The sequence below is a fragment of the Chaetodon trifascialis genome, chromosome 10 (assembly GCF_039877785.1).
Source record: "Chaetodon trifascialis isolate fChaTrf1 chromosome 10, fChaTrf1.hap1, whole genome shotgun sequence".
NCBI lineage: Eukaryota > Metazoa > Chordata > Actinopteri > Chaetodontiformes > Chaetodontidae > Chaetodon > Chaetodon trifascialis.
In genome coordinates, this window is record NC_092065.1 from 18,755,147 (window position 1) to 18,768,913 (window position 13,767).

General features: G+C 42.9%; 1 protein-coding gene across 1 annotated transcript; it reads left to right on the top strand.

Annotated features, from left to right (window-relative positions):
• The first annotated feature begins 928 nt into the window (after positions 1 to 928).
• washc4 (WASH complex subunit 4) lies at positions 929 to 12,801 on the top strand. Its single transcript, XM_070972718.1, has 33 exons — positions 929 to 1,083; positions 1,695 to 1,834; positions 1,938 to 1,991; positions 2,080 to 2,145; positions 2,505 to 2,550; positions 2,657 to 2,724; positions 2,811 to 2,893; positions 3,088 to 3,130; positions 3,223 to 3,326; positions 3,820 to 3,940; positions 4,084 to 4,207; positions 4,305 to 4,432; positions 4,546 to 4,706; positions 4,799 to 4,925; positions 5,132 to 5,257; positions 5,353 to 5,460; positions 5,567 to 5,713; positions 5,815 to 5,894; positions 5,991 to 6,096; positions 6,361 to 6,477; positions 6,591 to 6,759; positions 7,415 to 7,569; positions 7,657 to 7,731; positions 7,819 to 7,923; positions 8,025 to 8,159; positions 8,285 to 8,393; positions 8,507 to 8,573; positions 8,925 to 9,011; positions 9,282 to 9,429; positions 9,540 to 9,636; positions 9,739 to 9,935; positions 11,164 to 11,260; positions 11,456 to 12,801. The coding sequence occupies exons 1-33, from the start codon at positions 1,023 to 1,025 to the stop codon at positions 11,509 to 11,511; spliced, it is 3,507 nt and encodes a 1,168-aa protein (XP_070828819.1). The 5' UTR covers positions 929 to 1,022; the 3' UTR covers positions 11,512 to 12,801.
• The last annotated feature ends 966 nt before the right edge of the window (positions 12,802 to 13,767 follow it).

Below are 13,767 nucleotides of genomic sequence, written 5' to 3' on the forward strand. Positions count from 1 at the left end.
TATGCCAAAATAAGAACATATCTCATATCACATATCAAATTAATTGGAAATGGTTAGTTTCACTTGGTCTCAGCAGCATCTGTGTTCACACACACACAGCTACAATCAATGTGTGTAGGTACATAGTATATATATATATACACACACATACTGTATATAAAGTATATTTAATCTGACTGTCTGAGCAAGAAGACTCGGACAGTAGAACGAAAAGAGCCTTACCCTTAATGTGAAGCCATGGGAGGAGAAGAGGAAGAGGCATCAGTTCTCGCACTCCACTGCTAACCGTTACTCCTCCTCATGGCTTCTGTCGTCCTCTGAATGGTGTGCTAAGTCTCCAGTGTGACATTGCCCCAACTTACCTCCTACACACACACACACACACACACACACACACACACACACACACACACACACACACACACAAAGACACACAAAGACACACAGACATATTGACTGGTTGCTTTTAGGGACATAATATACTTACATTCACTTCCTGGAGACTAACCCTAACCACTATTTCCCTTACCTTAACCACTGACCCAAAAATCTGATTTTTCATGGCTGACATATAACGTCTCTAAAACAACACGATGCACACATATATTTGACAGCTGCTTGTAAAAATCAGTCAAATTAATGCTGGACTGTGACTGTATTATATTCTACTATATGTATTATGATCTGTTATTGTTTTTGTTGCTTTGCATGGAGTGTGACATTCAACTGTCCAATGATAATATGAATATATACCCCTAAATTGAAAGTCACATACACAGTAATTTAATGAGATCTATCTATCTATCTATCTATCTATCTATCTATCTATCTATCTATCTATCTATCTATCTATCTATCTATCTATCTATCTATCTATCTATCTATCCTTTTGGTAGTGACTTTTCTTCTGGACTCCATTTCCCATGTGCACCAGCGACCATTCACAAGATCATGAGACTAGTCACGGGACGCTGTCGCTACACTTTGTAACAGCGGTGTGTAAGGTAAATTATGCTGTCACTATGGCGGTAGAAAACATCGCACACGACTGGGAGTTTGACCGTTTTGACGACGGTTCACAGAGTGAGTACAGCGTGCCGCACTGACGTTTCAAAGTTAAATATCGCTACGCTAGCCTTCAGTGCCAGCTTCCGCTGCTAGCGAGATGATTTGTCACTGGGCGCCGTCTATTTGCTGGCGTCGAAGCAACAACAAATGCTCGTTAAAAGGACACTTTTAAAGAAATATTTGCTTCAGTGGACATCGAGTGCACCCAGGCTGGTTGTAATGTCGGGGGAAAATTCGTAAAATAAAGTGACAGCAAAGTTAGCAAACGCTAATGTCCGCCATCAGCTGATGAGTTTGAAAGCTTAACGACACTTGAGCTGTTTTGACAGTTCATAGTAAAAACAGCGGACTGTTAAATCCATTAAAGCAGACGAAAAGGGACAATGGCACTGTTGTTTTTTAGTGTGTCTCAGCTCTCCTGCAGTTAATATTTCATGCTCCCCACAGAAACTAAATGCTTTTGGATATGAACGTGTTTGTGTGTATTTCTGTGTAGGTGATAAGAAGGCATGAACTATAATTAATAACACACAGCAGCTCTTCAGTGCCAACGTTTAAGCAGTGTTGATGTGTGCATCGGCCTCAGACCTGCTGGGCTGTCACTGATCAAACCTTCCACCTTTCAGAAATACACACAGAGGTGCAGCTGAAGAACTACAGCAAGTTTCTGGAGGAGTACACCTCCCAGCTGAGGGGTATCGAGGAGGCTCTGGATGACTCTATTGGAGATGTGTGGGACTTCACTCTGGACCCCATCGCCTTGAAGGTAAAACACCAAAAACCAGTGGCCGCACACCCACTTCAAATGTCGTTTTCACACCATCTGAATTTGTGTAATTTCCTTCCTCATACCTTCTGCTCTGTTTCAGCTTCTCCCATATGAGCAGTCTTCCTTATTGGAGTTAATTAAAACAGACAACAAGGTAAGCGACGACAAACAGCGTCTGTCATTTTTTATCTTTTCCTCCCTTTTTTGATGATGACCATTGTTTTGTTTTGTGTTGTGTGCAGGTTCTGAACAAAGTCATCACAGTTTATGCTGCTCTCTGCAGTGAGGTGAAGAAGCTCAAGAATGAGGTACGCGTGGTCAAAACAGTGTATGCTGAGGCGCTATTGTGAAGTTGGTTTGTGTTTTTCATTCGCATCTTCTTGCTTAAAGGTTCCTTGTGCAGTTTTCTTATGAACGAACAGAAGTGCATCTTACATTGAGAGTCTACAAAACACATTGTTTACACCCTTGAGATCAAAAAAATGTGACCAGTGCATTTCCATCCTCATGAAACATTGTTGCAAAGCCAAGTGTTAGCAGTGTTAGCAACAGCGCTACAACAGGTCTAAAACTCTGGAAGGAACCTTTAAGCAACATCTCTACAAACCGATATTGATATCACTTGTTTGTGTTTGACTTTGTGCCCTGAATTTTTGTTCCCTTGCAGGCAGAAACCAAGTTCTACAATGGCTTATTGTACTACGGCGAGGGAGGTAATCTCTCAACTATTACTATTTTCTTCCATTCAGCGTTTGGCCCTGGTACACAGTGATTCCTAGTTGTGAAAGAACAGTAGGGATATGTACATTTGTGTTGCAGTGTCGGACACCAGCGTTGTGGAAGGAGAGTCCCAGATTCAGATGGGCAGATTCATCTCATTCCTTCAAGTAGGCAATTAATAATTTTTGTCATGTTGTTATTTATTAAAATCCAGAAATCACTGATTTCAGTTTCTGTCTTTGCTCTTCAACAGGAACTTTCGTGTTTTGTGTCAAGATGTTTTGAAGTGGTGGTCAACATTGTTCATCAGCTGGCTGCCCTCTACAACAGCAACAAGTAAGGCCCATCAACTGAAGCAAGTACTGTTACACAGTGACTGTATTGTTCTCGTTGGGTTGGTTGAAACACCCACGCTGTTATAAGACCCTCACATGCAGACAAAACGGCCGTTTTGTGTGGCTGATTGCTCGCTTTGCTCTGTTTCAATGCAAAACAAAATGTAAAAAAAGCATTTTCCTCTCAAATCTTAGGAGTGCCACAAAAATCATTGAGTCATCAGGTGTCCATTTCCAGGTGGGTTTTAAAATATTTTTTTGTGTCTTGAGTCTGTATTCTGTAGAAGTCCAAATGTTCCTCACCGTTTCTGTTTTGTGTTTCGTCTGCAGATAGTGTACGAACACCTTGGGGAGCTGTTAGTGGTTCTGCTCACGCTTGATGAGATTATGGAAAATCATGGCACACTAAAAGATCACTGGAAGATGTATAAAAGGTTAACACACACACACACACACAGACCCATACACACACATTACAATCAGTGAGATGAAGGAAAAGCTCAATGCCATTTTTTTAGTACTGAAGACAAAACACATGTTAATAATTTAAACTGTGTGGATGACCATGAAAGACGGCTCCTAATGGTTTAGAAATTTCAGCTGAAACCATACACTGTTAAAAAACTGTTAAAAATTTTTTTAAATGTGTGATTAATTACTGAAAGATTGCTACAAGATATATTTTTGGAATTTGTGAGCAGAGTATAAGGTATCAGTAATCTGTGCATCCCAGTTCTTACTATTGCAGCATAGTTGTTAAGTGTAACATGATGTCCCACAAAATTAGTGAAGTGTACATTAATCTAAATCTAAAATGTTTTCTGCATTAGTATCTCATTTCACTTCTTTAAACCATTTCAGCGTAATTGCTTTAATAGATAACCTGTAGAGGCTATCGTCTTATGTAATTGCGTCCTCTGATTGTAGGCTGTTGAAATCTGTGCACCATAACCCCGGGAAATTCTCCATCCCTGAAGAGAAGCTGAAGCCATTCGAGAAGCTCCTGCTCAAGCTGGAGGGACAGCTGCTAGATGGCATGATACTGCAGGTTTGTTTCAGGTTTTTTACTGTGTTGTAGAATTAGTTTTCTGAGGTTCAAGTGTTGCTGAAAAGACAGCGTTTATAGTCTTGTGCTGATGTGCAACTGTTTACAAGTTTAAGCTGGGGTCGTTGTTTACAACTGTGCGACAGGCGTGTGTGGAGCAGAGGTTCGATGACCCCGGCGAAGGAGTTGCTGTGGCCAAAAACAGTGCCTTTGCCGAGGAGTTCGCCTTCAACATTCGCACCATCTTTGCCAACGTTGAGTCAAAAATTGGTCAGTTTCTCCTCTCAGGATGGACTGCTTTCTCTTGTGATGAGCCTTTCCTGCCAATGTAAAGTGGTTTATGTCTGTGTGTCTGTATCATTTTCAGGTGAACCTTCGGAGATTGACCAGAGAGACAAATATGCTGGCGTCTGTAGTCTCTTTGTGCTTCACTTTCACATCTTCAGGAGTGTTGACAAAAAGTTCTACAAATCGCTGCTCGATGTCTGTAAGAAGGTAGCTCAGTGTTCTGCCTCTTGTCTTTATCCTTGACAGCCCTCCCTTATCCTCCTCGGTCTCACAAGAGCTGAAACTCGCTCATGGTTGTTTGCGTCTGCCCCTTCATCTAGGTTCCAGCTGTCACTCTCACTGCAAACATCATCTGGTTTCCCGACACTTTCCTCGTCACTAAAGTTCCACCCGCAGCTAAACTGATGGATAAGAAGAGCCTGCAGGCCATCCGAGCACAGAGAGACGCCTTCCTGCAGCAAAGAGCTCACACACTAACAAAGTCAGCGGGCCGCAAATCTGTCACTTCATTAAGTTTCAATCGGCTTTTTAGATTTTGAAATCTTCACCGTTTCTCTTGTCTCTTCTCTTCAGGGATGTTCAGTCCTACTACGTGTTTGTCACTTCCTGGATGATGAAGATGGAGTCCATCTTGTCCAAGGAGAATAGAAGTGAAAAGCTGATAGAAGACCTTAACAGCAGGTGTAATGTGTTTGTACAGGTAAGGACTGACGCTGTCAGACCAGCTCATCACGTGGAATCAACACGTTTCCAGTACTTCTTGAAAATCAGGTCTGCATGTACTTAAGGTGCACTCATAAACTGACCCCATAAAATTATGTAGAACGTGGTGTGAACTTTTACATTCAATTTCCATATTATAAGGACCACACTAACGGTTCCCTCTTGGCTGTCTCTTCCTCACAGGGCATCCTGTATGCATACAGCATCAGCACCATCATCAAAACCACCATGAACATGTACATGTCGATGCAGCGGCCCATGACCAAGACCTCTGTCAAAGCTCTGTGTCGACTGGTTGAGCTGCTCAAGGTGCGTGTGCATGCATGCCTCTGTGTGTGCGTGCTTTCTTTTTGAGTGTTTCCACCAGTGCAAGGTCAAGTCATGTGATGCGTCTCTGCCCACAGGCTGTGGAGCACTCATTTCACAGGCGGTCCATGGTTGTAGCAGACTCCGTTTCTCACATCACTCAGCAGCTCCAGTCGCAGGCCCTCAACACCATCGGGATCGCCAAGGTGAATACGTTTGCATGAGGAGTTTATGGAGGAGTGGAAGAGTTGTGACTGAAGTGACATGTTTATACTTTTTTTCACGCGATCCTTTGTGTTTTTCTGCCTGAAGAAACGGGTGATATCCGACAAAAAGTACAGCGAGCAGCGGCTGGATGTGCTGTCATCTCTGGTGCTGGCAGAAAATGCTCTGAGCGGACCCAGCACCAAGGAGCGGCGTCTGGTGGTGTCTCTGGCGCTGTGCGTCGGCACACAGCTGGTATGACTGGGAGTGAAGTGGTGATTGATGGGAGAAAAACTGTTTTGTTGTTTAAGAATTTGATTCTCAGCTTGGCTTTAAAATGTTTTGCTGTCTTGTAGAAAACGTTCAAAGATGAGGAGCTGCTTCCACTGCAGCTTGTGCTGAAGAAGCTGGATCTGATCAGTGAGCTGAGTGAGAGGTGGGACTTTTTTTTTTGGAAGCAATTTGATGTTTTCCTCGGCCTACTTTAAGAGTCTTTGAGCATACTCAGGGACTGGTTTCCTTTATGTCTCAGGGTGAAGCTGCAGTGTGACTGTAGTTTCCTGTACTGGCACCGAGCTGTGTTTCCCATCTACCTAGATGATGTATATGACAACGCCGTGGATGCAGCGCGAATACACGTAAGTAGATTGTCTGCAAGGATCACTAAGTGCTGCTTTTATGTTCGTAGGCTGAGCTGACACTGCAAACATACCACAGGCTCACTTTGAAGAAAAAGTTGGGATTTACTGCTTTACCACAGACAGAAGACTGAAGACCTCCTAATTTGAATAAACTGTTGTGTCTCTGTTTAGAATTTCTTTAAAAATTGGTACCTGATTTTTTTTTCTTCTGCTCATGTTGATTGGCTGCTCCTGGATGACGTCTGTGATTGGCTGGTGCAGTACATGTTTAGTGCTCTGAGGGACAGTGTGCCTTTGATGTTGCACGCTAAACACATGGAATCATGTGACCAGCTCCTGGAGAGCTACGACAAGGAGATCATGGAGGTGTTCAACGAGGTGAGAAACAGAAGAAATAGAACAGCCAAATGAAGTGAGGATAGAGTGAGAAGTGTTTTTGATGTACATTTGTGAACCTTGTTGTCGTGCTTTCTGGCATCTCACTCTTGCAGCATCTGCTGGACAAGCTGTGTAAGGAGATTGAGAAGGACCTGCGTCTCTCTGTTCACACTCACCTGAAGCTGGATGACAGGAACCCTTTCAAAGTTGGCATGAAGGACCTGGCCCACTTCTTCTCCCTCAAACCCATCCGATTCTTCAACCGCTTCATTCATATCAAAGGTTCCTAAAGACTGAGTTCATACATACACACACGTTATTTTCAGTTCTATTGTTTTGTTTTATATAGTAGAAAAAAAGGTTTTTGTCTATGAAGTTTGGTAGTAGAGTAAGTGAACTTATTTGTTTTATTGTTGATGCAGAAACTTGGTTTCTTATCATTTAAAAATCTCATTTTGAATACATTTGTCATTTTCTAATAGCATCCATTTATATTGATGAAAACTCAGACGCAGACTAAAATATTTAAAAAACGTTGTCTGAACACAACAAATTCAGATGAATATGTCACTTTGGCAGAGGTGTGTGCCTTCTGACTTCATTGCCATTGCACAGAGCACAAGAAGCATTTAACCAGAAGTTCAAAAAGCATTAAAGTGCAGACTAATGTACAGATGTATAGAGATATATGGTAAGAATGCTCTTGATGGTACTGCGGTAGAAGCGGTTGATGTTCTTGAGTCCTCAAGAAGAAGAAGAGTCACTGATGAGCCTCCCTGCCCAGGGTTGTAATGAGGGTCCTCAGAGATGTGGATGCCCAGAAACCTGATGCTGGAGACACACTCAGCCGTGCTGTGTAATGCTGACAACTGCTGGAAACCTGGTGTAGAAGGCGCAGCTGACATAGTTATTTGTCTTATCTTCCCTGTCCTTGCAGCCTATGTGACCCACTACCTGGATAAAACTTTCTACAACCTGACCACTGTCGCTCTGCATGACTGGGCCACCTACAGTGAGATGAGGAACCTCGCCACGCAGCGCTATGGACTCACCATGACAGAGGCACACCTGCCCAGCCAGACCCTGGAGCAGGTGTGTGTGATGACAGCTTGCGCATCACGACAGAGGGTAGAGTTTAGAAATGGTTGCTGAACTGGATCTCCTTTGTGTTCTCATCAGGGTTTGGATGTTCTGGAGATCATGAGGAACATTCACGTTTTTGTCTCACGATATCTTTATAACCTCAACAACCAGGTAAGACTGGTCGCCACCATATTCACCTTCTCTGCCTTGGACCAAGCAGCTGTCTGTGCATTGTATTCAGTTTTTGTTTTTTAATAGATCTTCATCGAGAAGGCGAGCAACAACAAGCACTTGAACACCATCAACATCCGTCACATTGCCAACTCCATCCGGACCCATGGCACAGGCATTATGAACACCACAGTGAGTTTACAGGAAAGGCAGCAGCGTGTGTTAGTCTGTCTCCTTTCCTACGTTTTCTCTGGAGCCTCACCTGTTGCACACCTCCTCTCTTCTTTGATCAGGTGAATTTCACCTACCAGTTCCTGCGGAAGAAGTTCTACATCTTCAGCCAGTTCATGTACGACGAACACATCAAGTCCAGGCTCATCAAGGACATCCGCTTCTTCAGAGAAACAAAGGACCAGTCTGATCAGAAGGTAAGAGAGAGCGCTCAGTGCCTGTCCAAATTCATTGACTTTAGCACAGCGGTCGCACGACAAGACACGACGGATTGAGGGTGAATACTGCACCGATGCAGAAGTCATCCTTGTTTTTGTTGCAGTATCCATTTGAGCGAGCGGAGAAGTTTAACCGAGGCATCAGGAAGCTCGGCATCACCCCTGATGGACAGAGCTACCTGGACCAGTTCAGACAGCTCATCAGTCAGATTGGTGAGAAAAAAAATGGCTAAATGTTGATGATCTGTTCTTGCGTATAATCTTAGCAATTCAACCGCACCAGGTAAACCTGGTAAACCAACACTGACTTTACTGTTATCTTCCAGGTAACGCCATGGGCTATGTACGTATGATCCGCTCTGGAGGCCTCCACTGCTGCAGCAGTGCTATCAGGTACAAACAGAGTACTGGTTGTGTGTATTTGTGCTGCTTCAATCCCAAAACAAGGGATTCTTCTAGAAGGATATTACACAGGGTTTGAAGTGATAAATATAGTAAATGGCCTCAGTATGAAAATAAATATGAGTATACATAAATATAGATGGCTTGAACATAAATACATAAATACATTTCATGAGACCAGAACGATGCATGTACTCAAAACAGCTGTTCATTTACTTTGGGGATGCCTTGGATCTGTGTTTTAGGTTAATAATTTCCTGGACTGTAAAGGGAAGAGGTTAAAGCTCAATGTTTAATATTTCCTTTTATATTTAACCAGTATGTTGTCCTGTCTGTGTCCAGGTTTGTCCCTGACCTGGAGGACATAGTCAACTTTGAGGAGCTGGTGAAGGAAGAGGGACTGTCAGAGGAGACCCAGAGAGCTGCCAGGTAGGACGTTTGAAAAGACTGCTCTTTGTGTGTCTGAATTAAAACTCGCATGTCCGCTCTGATCCAGACATAAACATACATTAAAAAAATTGAAGCAGTATACTGATAGAGTACAAGTCATGCACACAAACAACTTTGCTTCAGTTACGATCAAATAAAGTCCAGATATATTAAGTGTATTTCCATTTTTACACCCGCAGAGGCCACCACAGCTAGAAAAATTGCCTGTTGTTTGCACAGTTCTTCTTCAATACTGTGGCTCATTTCCAGCGTCCTGGATTCAGTGTTGGGAGATCTGACCAGCAACTCCGCCGAGGGGACGGAGTACTTCAAGATGCTGGTGGCGGTGTTTGCGCCCGAGTTTCGGAGTGCCAAGAACATGCACCTGAGGAACTTCTACATGATTGTACCCCCACTGGTCAGTGTTTACTCTCTCTCCCTGTAGTGTTAAAATGTTTCCCGACTGTTCTTCATCATTCGTCTATGCAGATCTTTCAGTAATTGATACACAAGAAGTCTCTCCTGTAGACGGTGAATTTCGTGGAGCACTCCATCAGCTGCAAAGAGAAACTCAACAAGAAGAACAAAACTGGAGCTGCTTTCACAGATGATGGCTTTGCTATGGGTGAGTGGGATTAAGTGATAAATTGCACGTAATTGAACACACAGCATCAGCTCAGTTGTCTCACCTGCTTTTTGGCTCCCGCTGTATCTCTCACTCTCTCAGGTGTGGCATACATTCTGAAGCTGCTGGACCAGTACCTGGAGTTTGACTCTCTGCACTGGTTCCAGGCCGTCAGAGATAAGTACAAGAAGGAGATGAATGCTGTGGTGAAGGAGCAGAACGTCCAGTCTGCCAGCCAGGATGAGAAGCTGCTGCAAACAATGAACCTCACTCAGAAGAGGCTGGACATTTACCTTCAGGTAAAGTGTTTATTGGACTGAAGAAGGGGTCCATAGTCAGAGATGCTCCAGACTGCTGAGCTTTAATAACCAAAGCCAAGTATCCAACACAACATTTGGAGCAAATGAAATTATCAGAGGATATACCGACTACTCCCCCCTACCTTTTTTCTTTCTTTTTTTTTTAAAGTTCTTCTTGGACCTTTTTGTTTTTATTTAGTTTAGATCAGGCATGTCCAAACTATTCCACAAAGGGCCGTGTGGCTGCAGGTTTTTCCTCCAACCAATCAAGAGGATGCAGTCTGACCAATCAGCTGTCTGAAGACTGAGATCAGCTGATGAAATGAGTCAAGTCTGGTGTGCTGCTGCTTGGTTGGAAAGAAAACCTTCAGCCTCTCGGCCCTTTGTGGAATAGTTTGGACATGCCTGGTTTAGATAGTACGGTTGAAGAGAGACAGGAAATCGGGGAGAGAGAGGCGTTGACATGCAGCAAAGGGCCCTGAGTTGGAATGGAACCCGGGCAGCTGCGGTAAGGACAAATCCTTCGTACACACTGATCAGACTTGAGAAAATAACCACAGTCAGTTCCTACTCTTCATGGTCGTCAGCTCCCTGTTGATTTGCACGAGTTCCATATTACAGGTAAGACGGACTTTAGTCTCCCTGCTTGGATATAATCCATGACGTGCAAAGAAGCTGAGATGAGGTTGGAATTCCAGCTTTGCAGCAATCGCGAGATATACATCTGGCAGATACATTTAAGCTTGAATCTGCAAACTGAGGAGAAGACAGAGGATCCAATGTAACGCACTGCCTGCCTGATTCGAGGGAGTCATTCACTTGTAACCTTCCCAATGAGGCATCCACAGCTCTGTGACGAGGCCAGGAAGAGGTCCGCTCACCGACTGGAGGCTCGTCATACAGCACTGCAGAGTCTAGTTTTCTGTCTTCTCGAAGGTTGGCAGTGAGACCCAGGCCTACTAGTGAGTGAAAGAACTGCTCGTCTTCCTTAATCTGATAAAGGACAGAGAGTCTTCCCTCCAGTTTGGCTATCTTCTACCCCAAATGGTCACAATGGTGGAGAGGTACCTGGTGGCAAAACAGAGCCGTTCAAGATTGCATAAGAACTAAACATCCAGACGTCAACTATAAAAAGGACATTGAAAACTACAAGCCAGCATTGCACAACGATGACGTGTGGATAACTCATGATTAATTGTTCACTCTTTGTGTCTTTCTTTCGCTTCAGGAGTTTGAGCTGCTCCACTTCTCGTTAAGCAGTGCCCGGATCTTCTTCAGAGCAGACAAGACTGCAGCTGAGGAGACTCAGGAGAAGAAAGATAAAGGTTAGGTGCTGCTGTGATGACTGATGGACTGTTTAAATTATGCAAAAGCACTGGCAGATCCTCCCTGTTTTACAGGGTTTTTGTAGATGATTTGTCATAAATTGATATAAAGAAAGATGGCAGCCTGATTAATGAAGGATTAGCTGTGTGTGTCGTCATCCTCCTCCATAACTGAGCTGCCATTTTCTCCACCAGAAAAAGCTGGAGGTACTTCAGATGACTCAACGCCCGCCGAACCTGCATCAAAGTGACCCTCACTGTGAGACCGCAACCTAAGGAGATTTGTAAAAAGAGCGGATGATGCACCTGTCCTGCAACAGAAATGTGTGTGTCAGTCAGGGAGAAATGACTTGAAACTGGATCAGAACAACAGACAACAGAAGGATATTGTTAAGACTCCTTATTTTCCACGACAAAGCAATTGTTGTCACCAGAGGAAGAATGTGTACTGGATGAATCTTTTTTTGTTTCCATTCTACAGAAACATTGATGTAACATCCCGCAGCTTTCAAGCGCTCGCACCATCTAATAGAATTGGTTTGTAGCATTTACACAGGCGGTGTAACAGGTGTACGCTTCGCTGCACTGCCTTTTGATACTCGTACATTCAGTCTGGATGGATTATATTTGTACAGAAAGCCTCAGCTGTATGTGTGCCCTCTGCTGATCAGAGGTCAGTTCAGTCTAGGACTAATTAGCATCTCTGTTTTGATTTCAGTACTTTGTTGTTGTCCAGTGGACTAACTGTGATTGATTGTTCATGGCCTCTAATGGCAGCTTGTTCTTGATGCCTCTGTAGATTATAGCACAGTAATGAGGACTCTTGAGAGTTTTCAGTGTATTATCATATTTGTGTAACATATTTGTCTACTGCTGTTTTTTGTTTTGTCCATTTTATAAATTGTATAAATTAAGGTGTGTATGTGCCTTTCTAACCTATGGACACTTGCCTAATTGATTAGTACAACAATTTGTAAAGTCCATTTGAAACAGAACTGCTCAGACAAGTCAGAGGACAGTTTTGGGGTGTTTCGAGATCAGAATACAATGAGAAAACATCTTGTTTTGATAAATAATGTAATGTGATTGTTTCAATCACAGTGTCTAAAAACAGACAGGATGGACCTCAGGAGAAGCTGACACACTGCCACACTGATAGAGGGTGAGGGTGAGGAAAGAGAAATGGAAAAGACAGAAGGAGGAAGAGAATAAATAAATAGTCATTTAATAGTAATAGAACAGTGTAGAAATACTCTGTTACAAGTAAAAGTCCTGCATGGAAAATGTTCTTTAAGTAAAAGTATTAGCATCAAAATATACTTAAAGTACCAAAATGTGGAACGTGCTCATAATGAAGAACAAGTAACTGCAGAACTGAACTGTATTACTGCATCGTAATTCCTGAGTTAATGTGTTCATCACTTTCATGTTGCAGCTGCTAAATATGAAGCTTTGATTTCTGTAGACAAATTAATACAAACTGCAAACTGCTGGAGAACTTACACATTTCCCACTGAGGACCAATAAAGACTTATTTATAGAATAGTTATTAATTATTATTTTCTACCATTACTCTGAATCTGCAAAGCAGTAATGAAGGCTGTCAGTACTGGAGTGAAAGTACAATATTTCCCTCTGAGATGTCGCGTTGTTCTACAGTAAATCACAGTAAATTTCCACTGTTGACATGAAGGCTGTTACTCTGACAGCACTCCAGATCAAAGCTGATTCACAGACACTTAAATGCGACACATTTATGAAGAAACGGCAACACACGAACACACTCAAAGTGTCACGTTAAATCGAGGAGACAATAAAACATTTCTGGGTGTGTCATTACGTTGCCAAACAAACGCTTCTAATTAAACAGAGAAACCACTACAGAGGTCAAAGGTCAAGTTGGGAGAGGAGGGGCTGGAAGTAGTTAGTGCGGAAACATGGAGTCTTGCTGCGAGGCTCTGCTGTGGTGAAATACAGGCTACCCAATGTTCCTGCAGGGAGAGCCAGTGCAAGCCGCAAACACATTGTTTTATATGTACAGACATTAACTTGCAGGCACTTGTAAGCACAGCCAGATCATGGCTGAATTGTATTAATCAGTAATCTGTAATGCACGTCAAAGCCAACATGTGAGGTACAGTGTGTCATGTTTTCAGGAACACGTCCCCGCAGCCCATGCACAGGAAACGCTGACTTTGCTTTTTATCTGTTCAAGTACAGGTGTTTCACAAACAGTAGCACGCATTTGCAAAACCATTTAGAATATTAAATACAACCCTTGCCACTGTGATAGCTTAGCAGGCATTGTGGCAGAGAGTGTGTTTCTACGTCAGAGCATTTTATTGACTTTGTGAATTTGTTCATGACAGCAAGTTTAATTGAGGATGCAGAGACACGGTTTCATTATTTCTCTACAGCACTGCAGATGAGTTACATTTCATTTTCCATTTTTTTCCCTTTCAACATGTGGTGCAAGGCCATAATTTGGTAAAAAATTACATACCACT